This window comes from Homalodisca vitripennis, chromosome 3 (genome assembly GCF_021130785.1).
Source record: "Homalodisca vitripennis isolate AUS2020 chromosome 3, UT_GWSS_2.1, whole genome shotgun sequence".
Lineage (NCBI taxonomy): Eukaryota > Metazoa > Arthropoda > Insecta > Hemiptera > Cicadellidae > Homalodisca > Homalodisca vitripennis.
Genome location: NC_060209.1, coordinates 98,759,538 through 98,772,712, shown reverse-complemented (window position 1 = coordinate 98,772,712; position 13,175 = coordinate 98,759,538). Strand labels below are relative to the sequence as shown.

The window sequence follows — 13,175 nt, the reverse complement described above, 5'->3', positions numbered from 1 at the left end:
ATTAGCGTCGGTTATCGATGTAATTATCACCACGCACTCGGTTAAGAACCCAGATGTGAAGAAGATGGAATATTATTGGGTGCCTTGCCTTACAAGTAAACTGCCTAGGTTAAAAACTAATCAACATCGGAAGAAGGGCCAGGCCTTGGAAGAAACCGTGAAATTTCACGTTATATTATACCCTAATGTTTCAAATATGTATGCAAGACATAATCGTGCTAAAGAAATACCTGTATAATCAATATAAAGAAGTTTACAGACCATGTTATGATACACGTTTATGAAGTGAATGACCTATACCTTATAATGACGAGTGCTGTAAACTACATGCGTTATAGTGTATACGTAAACATTTTGTACATTAATTTATCACCGATTTTACTATACAGAATGTTCAAAAACCCATCATGTAGAGTATTGAATAGTTGATGTATTGTAGTTTTTGTTGAATAATTGTATTGGAGGTTTCATAAGACCAGGGATTCAAATCTAACTAACCGCCTCCCAAACTTATTGTTGGCCACAGATTAGGCTTGACGCTTTATTCTTGGTCCCAACCCAACGGAGGCTTTATGTTCATACCAAATTTAACTCAAACCCCCCTGAGTAGTGGACAACTCAGAAATAATCTCATCTTTTCGCTAAATGTCACTATATCTACTTTAGTCGTCCTTTATCAATCTGAACAGCAGTCAAGACACTGCATTTAGACGAATTGGAGATAACCATCTTGCTGGCCTTGTCTGTTCCACCTGATCCATAGTTATATGATCCGTTGACTCAATTACTACAGAAGTTCTTAAAAAAAGCCAATGAATTGATCGAATAATTTTCAGTATAATATTCCATTTCCTGGGGCTTAGGTCTCAAAATCGCAGCTCATAACTGACTGCCATTTCAAACAATACTATACTCCACTATTATAAGCTCGTCACGTACTCTCTATTTTCGTGCGGTACTCCTAACCCTGCTGCTGTCACATACTCTCGAAACATGTGCGGTACTCCTAAACCTGCTGCTTGTCACATATTCTCGACACCTGTGCGGTACTCCTAACCCTGCTGCTTGTCACATACTCTCGAAACTCGTGCAGCACTTCTAACCCTCACAAAGGGTTGCAATTGCAACTAGGCTGATTATCCAACGCCTTAGTGACATCCAACGGAACAGTGTAGAACTGACGCAATTTAGATTGCTCTTCCAACCAGATAACACTTATGACTGTGCTGTTCTCAGTAACGCCATCGTAAACGCGATGCTGACGCAAGCCCGCCTCCTAAAGACGCTAAGCCAAGATCTTATGGACGTGCTTGACGACCTCTAATATCAGATAAGTAACGGATAATTTGAGAGCCGGCTTTAACGAAGTCGTAGATATGACTGGTGTGACATTTTAAATTGAATGGTATTTTTATTTGAATAAGAAAAACTAGAGAGTCGGTATTTAAGTTGGTAAAGTACCCAATAGTGCTCCTTTGTCAGAAATAGTTGGCTTATAACAGAAAATGTTTTCAGTAAGCTCAGTGTATTACACGCCTAACTATTCTGCTTAGTGAGAATTCAGTATAATATACACAAGAGAATTGACAGAGTAAGATTAAAAACTAGCATTGCCTTCGTTTAAGGAATAATAAAATATACTGATAAGATAGGCTAACGAATAAGACCATATTATTAGAGATATTATCGATCAGATACAAAGTGAGACAAGGTATGCAGGATGTATGAGATGTGAGGTATGTTGTGTTTATTAAAAACGTGCACTTACTTCTCTACCAATATATATTTTTAGTGTTTGGTTTCTGTAAAGAGTTGTGTTAGGTACTTTACTGAACATTAGTAAAACTTGTAGTTCTACCTCACTGTATTGTTGTTAGAACTGTGAATTACTTGTAGTATTCTTGGAGAGATAATCGGTTTCGATATTATTTTTATTCTTTCATATGGCATTCAAATAGCTGATGCCTCTCAACTGTAACATGTTTTTGCTCCTGGCTTGTGTAAGTGTACCTTTAATGTGGTCGTGCTCGATTTTGCATTGACGGATTTCGTTTAATAAAGTACCGTTGGAATTGTTGTTACAATTTCAAAATAATTAGCATCTTGTACAGTTTTTTATAGCTGATGCGAAAAAGCTGGAGCATAGCTACAACTCATAAAATCAATGTATGTTGTTCTCGGCTTATGCAAGCTTACATATAAAGAGATCGTTCTCACTTATGGGTTGACGGATTTTGTTGAGAAAAGTACAGTTGGAATTGTTATAAAATTTTTAAATATTTGGGTACTTGTTAATTTTTTATAACTTTACTAAATTTTTTTATTTGGCTTTAAAACCTTTCGATTGGGGCCGTTTTATTAATATTAAAGCGAATCTCACCATTATTTTTTTATTCTTATTTTTTATACCTATGAGCAAAGTTTGGTATTTTTAGCATAAGTAGCTCTACAGGTATTAGTTTTACTATAAAAAAAACAAAATGGCGGCTGGTGGCTGGTGGCTAAACGACACATTTCTCGACCTATGTGTGTTTATAGGATGTGTTTTTGGTAATGATTAGCACGATCAGCCACATACGTTTGTGACACCCTTTTGTGAACACTGCATAAGAGAGAATATAATATTTTTAATCAATCCAACTTAATACTCTACAATATCGAATACTGCGTTATGAGTAAATAATTATTATATATGAACATGTTTTAGAAGTTTCAAGTACCCTAGAGCATATTATGTTTAGTAGTATAAATGAATAATATACAATTCAGTGGTAAGAGATTATGTTTATAAAATTGTTACAATTCTTTTTCCCTTGGTATAAACGATTAAATTCAATACCGTGTAAGTCCATTTATAAATAGCATAAAATTTAGAAAGTTACAAGCTATTTGTGACTAACTCTACAACATTTCTTAACACAAAATATTATAAAATATTTAAAAACATACCTTATTGTAAAAATGTTTGTTATAGAGGTATATCGATTATTATTAATTTTACTGCTATAAGGATTGAGCCTGTGAAGAGTCCTTCCACATTACGGCTTAGATTTTCTAGTTTTACGCGAATGTGTCATGAAAATTAACTATGTCTTCTACAAAGGCATTGTTAGTTCTGTTGGCACTGTCTTACTGAATGATTTGTGGAGCTCCCCACGAGAGAGTACTGTAATGAGGGTATATTAACATGTTACTGAATCCATGAGAAAAGCACAATCTCAGGTGCCGGATGCAAATGAATAAGGATTAAATCAGCCAAAGGTCAGAGGGATGTAATGAACTCCTGATGCAAGATTGTCACAGACTCTAATGAACTCCAGAGTACGGTACAGTCATGGTGCAGGATCAGCCAACACACTACAAACCGTTACAAGCCTTCAATATACTTGGAGAACAAAACTTCAGATCCTAACAGGAAAAAAATATTATAAAGACTAGTTAGATAAGATTAACGTATAGAGTACAGTTAAAGGTGCTGCGTTAATGCAAAGTGGTCGTGTTTTAACAAGTTGATTAAGACTTTGATTATAGTTTAAGGTAAAAATCACCTCCATTCTTTTCACTCTTTTGGTGAGGTGATTGAGTAGTGGTCTTTGTAAAGGGAAGTAATCAATAACAAGTGCGTGGAATTGATCATAAGTTACGAACGGTTTGTCGTAGTATAAAATTGAGAGGGTGTCGAAGCCAGAGGTTCCTCATACTTCCAGAAGTATATGAAGTTCTAATCACTCTTTGTGTTTCAGGTGAAAATTACGATAGATGATGTGAATGATAACAGTCCTGAGTTCGATTCCACAACGGTCCGCCTCTCTGTACCGGAGAACGCAGAACTGGGTGTTCCTCTGTACGCCGCTCTGGCTCACGATAGTGACTCCAGTCGCAACGGTCAAGTCAGATATCGCCTGGTGTCCGCGTCTTCAGGTGACGCACGTCTGTTCGCCATCGAACCCCGGCTGGGCCATCTGACCCTCGCCCGTCACCTGGATTACGAGACCGCCCAGAGGCACAGTCTCGTCGTCTCGGCTACAGACTCCGGGGAACCTCCTCTTTCCGCTAACCTGACTGTCCTTCTGGAGGTTCAAGATGTCAACGACAACCCACCGGTATTCGAGAGGACAGAGTATACCGTCACCGTCTCCGAGGGTCTCCCGGTCAACTCACAGGTAGGGTCAAATTACCGTATTCAAATGTTTCTGTCTTTCAACTTATTCAATGAATTATGTTTTGTCGGTTCAATGCGAAATTCAGAAACATCTCTGGGAAGAAGTGAGCTTGTGATTTGCTGCACAGAATACAACTGCACATTTGATAATTTGAATTTCAATCATGCTTGCCATAGTTATTAATTAATCAGAACGTAAATCAAACATCCCGACATAAGCCAGAAGAGTCGGATATTTAAGACGTATGTTTACCGTTCATCCCTTCCCGTACCGTAATTACATCACAACGCTAATTCTTCAGCCGTCCAGGAAATAAATTCAACATCGATCAAAGAGTCTAACAGATTTAACCCCACTAATGCTACCTCTGAAGTCTTCATCGTTACCGTGATGAATTAGGTAATCCTGTTTTTTAATTAATTTCAGCGTTTGGTTTCCGAAGTTGTCTCCGGATGCCGCCGCCATGTAATGATTGAGCCTATCCCACCCACGGCTATTTTTCAAACTGTGATGGCTCAGCGATTCTTTTCTAATTACACCCTATTGTTAATTGCTGGAAGAACCGCTTCTGAGTGTCGGCCGCCTCGCTCACTTGGATCGGTGTTCCGTGGGCAATTCCTCATGACCTCTTCTTGGGTTTAAAGGCAAGGCCATAACAATAAAACACTGTTCATTCTCTTTCATTCAATTGATATTGCAAACTATTAAGTAGGCGCTGTTTTAGTGACCGTCACTGTGACAATTATTTCAGTGAACTTCAGTTATATCAGCCAATTGTCTCGAATTTATGAATACAGTTAATTTCATATCTAACAACGTTGCTGCTGCGATTACTCTTCAGTAAGCTTACTCATTATTAAGCGTCAGTACTCAACATCATCTGTGAAACTCATTACTTTTTATCATAGCTACTTTCGTTTACTTGCAAATTCCGATTTTGTTTTACAGAGTTTCCAATCGATTCGTTTCACTATTTGCCGGTCACGGAGCTAATTAAAAATACCAATCTCTCTAATTGGCTTGCCAAGAAGTGAGGGTTTAATATTGATGTCGGTAATTGTCTAGGTTCTAACTCGATTATCTCTTGGGGATTTATCTTATAGTATTATGTGCACCGTAGCCCTAATCATCACTACTACTGATGAGGAGGCTGGCTAAAAAGATAATTGTTGACATTAAAAACAAACACTTCATTTTTGTCTTTTTACAGATCCTTCTTTGTAACATTCATTTCAACGAAAACATGAGTGAACCTTGAAATGTTAATTTCATTTCTGCTTTGACACAAAAATGCTCTAGTCCTGTGGTGTCGCAGTGGCAGAATTGCTAAGCAGCTTAATTCTTAAATCAACAACATTTGGCGATTCCTACTTTATACCTTTGTACTTGTCATATATCAAGTAGTTTATTTCTTGAATTTGATAATTTTTTTCATTACCTACAATTGTAGCGACATTTTGGTTCACATCGGACCCATTTTTATATTGTGGATGTAATGGGTTAACAACTTCAAATGACTGCTTAATCACCATTTAATACATGATTATTGCTGGGTAGGTTGGTAGCTAACAAGGATTTTTAAGGATACAATCTTTAAGCGGACAGAAATCTAAGGAACAGACACACCAGTTGATAAAATCAAATTCTTTCTTTCACACCGCGTAACAACACAGCATATAACATTTACTTCTAGAAATATTTCGAGCTTGCTGTGGAGAGCTATTGTCATTCAACGTCACTCAACAGAGGTTAAACCGAAATCATATCTACATTTGCTGACTGACCTGAAATATTTCATGAAGTCAATTATGTAAGCAATGTTTCGATGCGGTGTGAAACGGAAGACTTTGATGTTAGTTATGACACCGACCGAGTAAACTTAACAACTAAGATGCTACTTGTTGCTTAACTCGCTCATGTTGTAATAAACCACCTAATTAAGGTCATTGCTATTTCCAATACATGGCGATACTGTGCCAATAATAAAATAATCTAATTTAGATCGTTACCATTTCAAAATATACATATCACGACAGGTTGAAAGGCTTCAAAACATTCTCTTGATCATCCAGACACGTCAAGAGTTTGATATTTGCAGACTACCAATATTCTTATGGTTTGATTTTCCTATGAAACTTTAGTTCTTATTTCGTTTTCATAACTATTGGAAAAATCGATAAATTATATTTCCTTAGAATCTGATGACAAATATCCATGGGTCTCTTCTATTACATTTATAACTTAACCATTAGCTTTAAAATTGGCAATATTGTAAAAATACTGCACACCTTAGGTTAGTAAACAGTAACGGAGATTCTAAAATGCTAATGCGTTCATGAACAACACAGAAAAGTTCTGAACAAGGACGCAACTGACATTGGCAAGGGCAGCGTGTAGATGTGAGAAGATTCTGATAGGCTACGATCGCCCTCTCACCTCAGCACATCAATCATACTGAGTAATTATCTGACAATGGTTGCTTTGTTTCCGGAGATGTCACACCATTAACCTCACCTTTGACTGGGGGACACCCCTGTCTTATACTGCTGACCTACGCCTACTGGCAAATGTTGGGGTCACTCACCCTGTCGTTCTGAGAACCTGACGGACGCTCATTTTAAAATCAAATATTTGGATAAACCGTTTTTTCGTCCAATTACACGGTCATATCTGAATCATGTAACCCGCTTCTTGGTATTCGGTTGCCTGAAGAAAAACGTATCTTTAGGAAACTACTAGCAGAAAGTACACTTCTTACAGTATGTTAACCTTATCGCATTATCTTCTATTTCAGCTTGATGACCAAACTAAACCAATTGCTCTATCTCTATGTTTTTGGATAGGTTTAACAAATGAAATACAATATAGTCTTTAAAAATTAATCTATAGTCAAATTGATCATGGTTTAGCTAATTTTGTTTTAATCTTATTATCTAATATATTTTTTCTCTCAAAATATTTCTAATTAACAGAGTTTTAATTAATAGGGTTTTATATGTGCTTTATTGTTGTAATGACAATGAGTTTGTTTAAAATAACCGTATACTTTAGTGGTTCAAATCTATGGAAGCCTACTTGTAATTTATTCTACATTGTGTGGTTTTTACTTTATCTTTAATAACACAAATATGTATCGGAATAAATCAGGGCAGAGACATTGTTTTACACACAATAACTGAAACCATGACATTGGAAAGTAGTGTGCGACTTAAACCCTTCTGAGTTTTGGCTCTGGTAGTCTCCTAAGGATTAATTTGACCTCTTAAAACCACCTCCAGTTTAACCAATCGTGTAGAGTAATCTTATTAGAAGATCTTTATGGTATAGACCTTTTCTGATATCGAGTTCTGAGAATCTTCATTAAAAGCTCCAATTCTTATTGTTGCAGATCCTGCAAGTGACGGCAGTGGACTTAGACACAGGAAACAACGCCAGAATTACTTACCGTCTCTTGGCAGATTCCCAGGACCACGACGTGTTTGGCATCTTCCCCAACAGCGGCTGGCTTTTTCTGCAGCGCCCGTTAGATAGGGAGTCAAGAGATCGATTCTCTCTCCGGGTCGCTGCGACTGACAACGGCACCCCTGCGGGCACTGCCACAGCCCTTGTCACCGTCTCGGTGTCCGACGCCAATGACAATGACCCCGTCTTCTCCAGTGAGGCCTATCAGTTCACAGTCGAAGAGAATATGCCCCGCGGTGCTCCTGTGGGCCTGCTTGTGGCTACTGATAAGGATCTCGACAACAACGGAGCGCTTCGATTCAGTCTCATCCCGAGCAACTCCAGCTTCCAGATCAATCCTGTATCAGGTAATTATATTTACCTACTCTTTCGTACTATAGGAGGACAGCTCTTCCTCGTGGATATAATATTGGGCATTGGACTAATCATGTTACCTCAGCTTGAGATCAGTCCTGTATCAGATAATTCTCAGGTAGTGTGTAATTTCTCATTTGTAAGATAGGAGAAGAGCTCTTCCTCGTGAATATAATCTTTGCTATTGCGCTAATCACGAGACATCTCAGCTTCCAGATCAGTCCTGTATCTGGTAATTCTATGTGTAACTTCTCATTTGTACGATAGGAGAAGAGCTTTTCCTCGTGAAAATAATCTTTGCTTTTGCGCTAATCACGAGACATCTCAGCTTCCAGATCAGTCCTGTATCTGGTAATTCTATGTGTAACTTCTCATTTCTACGATAGGAAAAGAGCTCTTACTCGTGGATATAATGTTTGCTATTGGCCGAATCACGAGACACCTCTGATCCCAGGTCAATATGTGTTACATTACTCTTGGTAAAATAAAATAATAAAAAAACACAGTTCTGTTTCATGGTTCATTATTCTGGCTGTATTCAATCATGTAGCTCTAAACTCTCGCTTCACCTTCGTACTGAACAACTCCAGATTCTATGTTGAAAGTGATGCTGCATGTCAGCTGTAGGACAGAAAAGCATTGCTGTCCCAGGGAGCGGCCCTGGAGTTAACAGCACGTTTTAATAGCATTGCCTTCCGATAGTTGTTCAACTTCATAATCTATCGCCTTCCTTATTTGGTACTAGTATCGTGTGGAAAGTAGTACCGTAACCGCCGGGATCGCATGTTGTCTGGACCGGACCCCAGTCTCAAAAGCGACTCATGAGAATCTGGGCGAGTCGGCTGCAGAGAAGCTACCGCTTCTAGAGGTTTAATTGTTCGCCAGTTGTAATTAAAACTTGGGATTCCTTTTACGAGCGGCTCGTCAAAACCTGACGATTCAAACCTGTCAGAGAGGGGTCAAGTACTTCTTGGCAAACTTATCTCCTCGTCATTTTGATTGTCGTATCCCACTACAATGCTTTCCACTATATTGTTGTAGTGATCTCTTTAGAACGTGATTTATGATCACCCAAAAAGTGGTTGCCGATTATTCGTTTCCAAAATTTTAGGAAACGTTCTGTTGTCAGAATGATGAATCTTTGGCATTGGCTTTATCCACTAAGGTCATAAAATCAAAAATTCATTTGAGAACTATTCTATTAAATATAATAACCACTATTTATTTGTATTTTTTAACAGTGTAAGCTTGCGAGGATTGACTCAGAATATATTCAGTATTGTAAGAAGTAACCCAATTAAAATCCTTTTATCGTCACAATACAAATTATTATACCATATGCTTTTTGGAAAGATTGTTGGTATTTACTATCTAATACGACTAGTAAAACATCCAATGCAAAAATATTACATACGTTATATTTTTTCCACCAAACTAATACAATTCACAATGATTTTTGAATCCATTTACTAAAGTTACTTTCGGTTACATATATGTTTTTATACCGAATTTATTTGATTAAATAACTCCTTACTAATATAAAGTTGTTATAAAATACGTATTGTTTAAATTATTGTTAGTCTCGTTAATATAATTTGTGTGTGTATCTCCTTTCAACAAATGGAAAGCCTAATCTTCAAAATATATAAAACATGAATTATTTAAGAACTTTTGACGTTTATTTTAGAACATTTCGAGCGATATGGAATAAATATATTTAAAGAAATTTTGAATTTGATTAGCTTTCACGATTTACCTCTTGTATTAAGTGATCTGAAGAGTATTTAGATCCCGTCAAATTTGACCTTATCGAGAATTTTCTTTCGTCCATAGGAGCTAGTTGGGTGCAAATAAAGATACATATATACAAAGATTCTGATTCAAGGATATTTTAAAATTAATTATTTTTAAATAGAGGTTTTTTTATGTTTATGTAGTTCTACCCTATATATTCGTAATTTAGGTTTACAGTTCTCATTATCGGACTGTCATAGCGATCTACACATGTTACCATCTTCAATTAATAATATTATTGTCCAATATAAAATCTTAAGTTTCCATTGGTACTCTACACATACTTTCAGTCTAAAAGCGTTATTTATAGTGATGAATATTGACTAAATTGAAATGGAAACGCCAAACAAATAAAGAGTTTGTACATTAGAATCGTACATTGATTAGTTGTTGGTAGAATCAATATATACAGATAGATGTGGAATTGATGCCACTAAGAGATGCCGGAGAATATATCATCTAGTTTTTTGTAAGATATGGAATATACTATAGCAACAAAATTAAATTTTTACACCGACTTTTTTACAAAAAGCTCTTGTACTTTGTTACTCTAGCAATTACATTCCTTCACATGTATTGACATCAGTTATTTGAGTATCAAATTAGGAATGCGTCACTTTATCCAAGATAGAGAGGTTGACTATACATTGATAATTTAAAACTTAATAATATAACTAGGGAATAAAAATAATATAATTTATATTGTGAAGTGCTATCTTTGTAAACGGCTCTGAAAGTCATAATCGCATTAGAACAAGTACAGATAGCATGGTGGTTTTACTTTTTTTAGAAGTAATAAAAGTTTTTCATCCAGATTAGAAGAAGTAAATAGTTTAATTGTCTCGTATATTTTAACGAAGCAAAATATTGTTTGTTTTGCAAGGACGTTGAAAGCTCCATTGAGACGTTCCACGGATACGTCCGAGTGTTGATGTCGAGTGGATGGAGTATGGAATGGGGAAACTCGTTGGCATGAAACGATCCTGATGATGTAGGAAACAGCCGTCATAATTTACTTCCAAGTCACATAAACGATGACTTTGATTGACAATCGCTCTTATCTAGCTTGAAAGTGAGGCCCAGCGCACGCGGCGAATGGCCAGGCCGAGTGAGCCTCGCAGGCCGCCCGATGTAACTGTACATTTATTGGCGGCTGCGTGTTCTCCTCTAAGCGCTTTTATACTGCTCCACCGCAATAAAACATACAAATTTAATAAATACTGGTCGCAACGCGTCGCTGAGTCCCCATGGGAACACCCGGCAACGCGCCGATTGGCCACTCTTCGCATCGCGTCTTCTCACTCGTTTTTTGTCGTCCCTCACTCGTAAAATGGATATATAAAATAAATGCTAGATAACCGCGGCTTGGAGAATCATAAAAGCCCGGACGTTCGGGTGCGAAAAGTGTCTGAATTATTTCCATTATCGCGGCAAGACCGGCTCGCCTCGGTGTCGAGTCTTTCTTTCCGATCGTCATTCCACCGAAATTTTCCTGAACTCTAACCCATTTTAATGGGTAATAAACGGATACCACGCTGGGTCTGTATACAACTCCCCATAGCTCGAAAGCCTGTTACTGAATCACGGTGGAATGTAACCCTCTCGGTATACGGTACCTGTATAGGAGCACCGGCAGTAGACCTATCAGTAGTGTCGCCTGTCGTTGTTGCCTCAGTGACAATTACCGGTATTGTCCAGTGCTGTCGAGAAGTCTAATTGTAGCATTGACATAGACAATAGGACATCTGGCAGCGCTCTGTCTCATTATTGTCATCTCGGCTGCGAGTCGCACCACCATTCCCCATATCGGGAGTTACGTACCTGACCTCTGCTCGAGTCGTCAACAGTTAACATTTCCCTCGTTCAAAAACATTATGTGGAAACTATTCAAGACCGATGTAACAAGCTTTAAATATTTTATGTGTTCTTTGATTTTCTTTCCTTTTTAGTTTTATCGCTAGCTGTATAGCCATTAACTTTCAACTCTGTTCGAAACTTATTGCTGAGTAAAATCAAGTTTAGATTATATACACAAATTGAACTTTTTAAAATATTTATTACCTGAGCTGAATCTTAAACGAATGATTTACGCAGTGCCAGAAGGAATGACGTTATTCCTTGCAATATTTGGAGTAGCACACCTCTCGCGGCGTGCCGGACGTTTTAAAACTGTTTGCCGGCTAATATTTGGTCAGGTCCGGTCAATATTAGACGCTGCCCCTTGCTATCATAAGGCGGTCCCTCATCGACTCAGTTTTGCTTTTACGCTTATCTGTCCACTTTGATTTTGTTTTACTATAACCTGTCGCTTCCGCCCAGCCTTTTATGTACTTATGCTAAATTGTCTACGAAAGCTATACGTTTATGTTAATTAATTAGCTCTTTCTATTGAGCCAGTTTGAGTTACTTCATACCTTTTGACAGTTGATGGTACTTGGGCAGTACCGATAGAAATTCTAATCATGCGATAGCCGAGTTATTTGATTAAATTAAAAGCTAACGTATTTTTACCACAAATTTAAATTTCAACTTTTAACTTTCAAAATAAAACATCTCAACAGTAGTGAACCTATTAGATATCCAAGATAGCACGTTATATCGAATAAATGTTAGTTGAGTTGATTCAGTTTAACACTTTATGATATGCAGAAAAACATTATTTGCACCTGACTCAGAGTGTTAGTCTTGATACTCAATGTGAATTTCGTTAACGAATAAGTGAATGAATTCCTCAATTAAAAAAGTATTCTATCTCGACGAATAGTTTCTTTAAATTTATAATCTCTTGATGCCTAGAAAGGCGGTATGTTTCCCTTTTTTGGAAGAATCTTTATGAGAAACAATGAAATAGGTGATAAGTGAATTTGATTTGTATTGGGACATGTAACTTATTTCATGCTGACTAGTCGATTACAAACTCCGTCAGGCCAATGTGTTTGATGTACTACCAGAAATGTGCGTCACGTTTGTATGGACGCTAAGACCGTTTGCTCGAACAAACTCCGTCAGGCCAATGTGTTTGATGTACTACCAGAAATGTGCGTCACGTTTGTATGGACGCTAAGACCGTTTGCTCGAACAAACTCCGTCAGGCCAATGTGTTTGATGTACTACTAGAAATGTGCGTCACGTTTGTATGGACGCTAAGACCGTTTGCTCGAACAAACTCCGTCAGGCCAATGTGTTTGATGTACTACCAGAAATGTGCGTCACGTTTGTATGGACGCTAAGACCGTTTGCTCGAACAAACTCCGTCAGGCCAATGTGTTTGATGTACTACTAGAAATGTGCGTCACGTTTGTATGGACGCTAAGACCGTTTGCTCGAACAAGTGGAATGTAACTTGAACACGCTGCTTTCAGAATCCCTCCGTTTCGGGATGATATATTCGAATATCTATAG

At 37.6% G+C, this 13,175-nt stretch overlaps 1 protein-coding gene across 1 annotated transcript in view; it reads left to right on the top strand.

The window, feature by feature from the left end:
* LOC124357241 (protein dachsous) overlaps positions 1-13,175 on the top strand; it is a 307,451-nt gene that overhangs the window by 261,395 nt on the left and 32,881 nt on the right. Inside the window, exons 6-7 of the mRNA XM_046808795.1 lie at positions 3,744-4,163; positions 7,552-7,972. Of these exons, the coding sequence (XP_046664751.1) occupies positions 3,744-4,163; positions 7,552-7,972 (841 nt within the window). The remainder of the gene's footprint in view (positions 1-3,743; positions 4,164-7,551; positions 7,973-13,175) is intronic.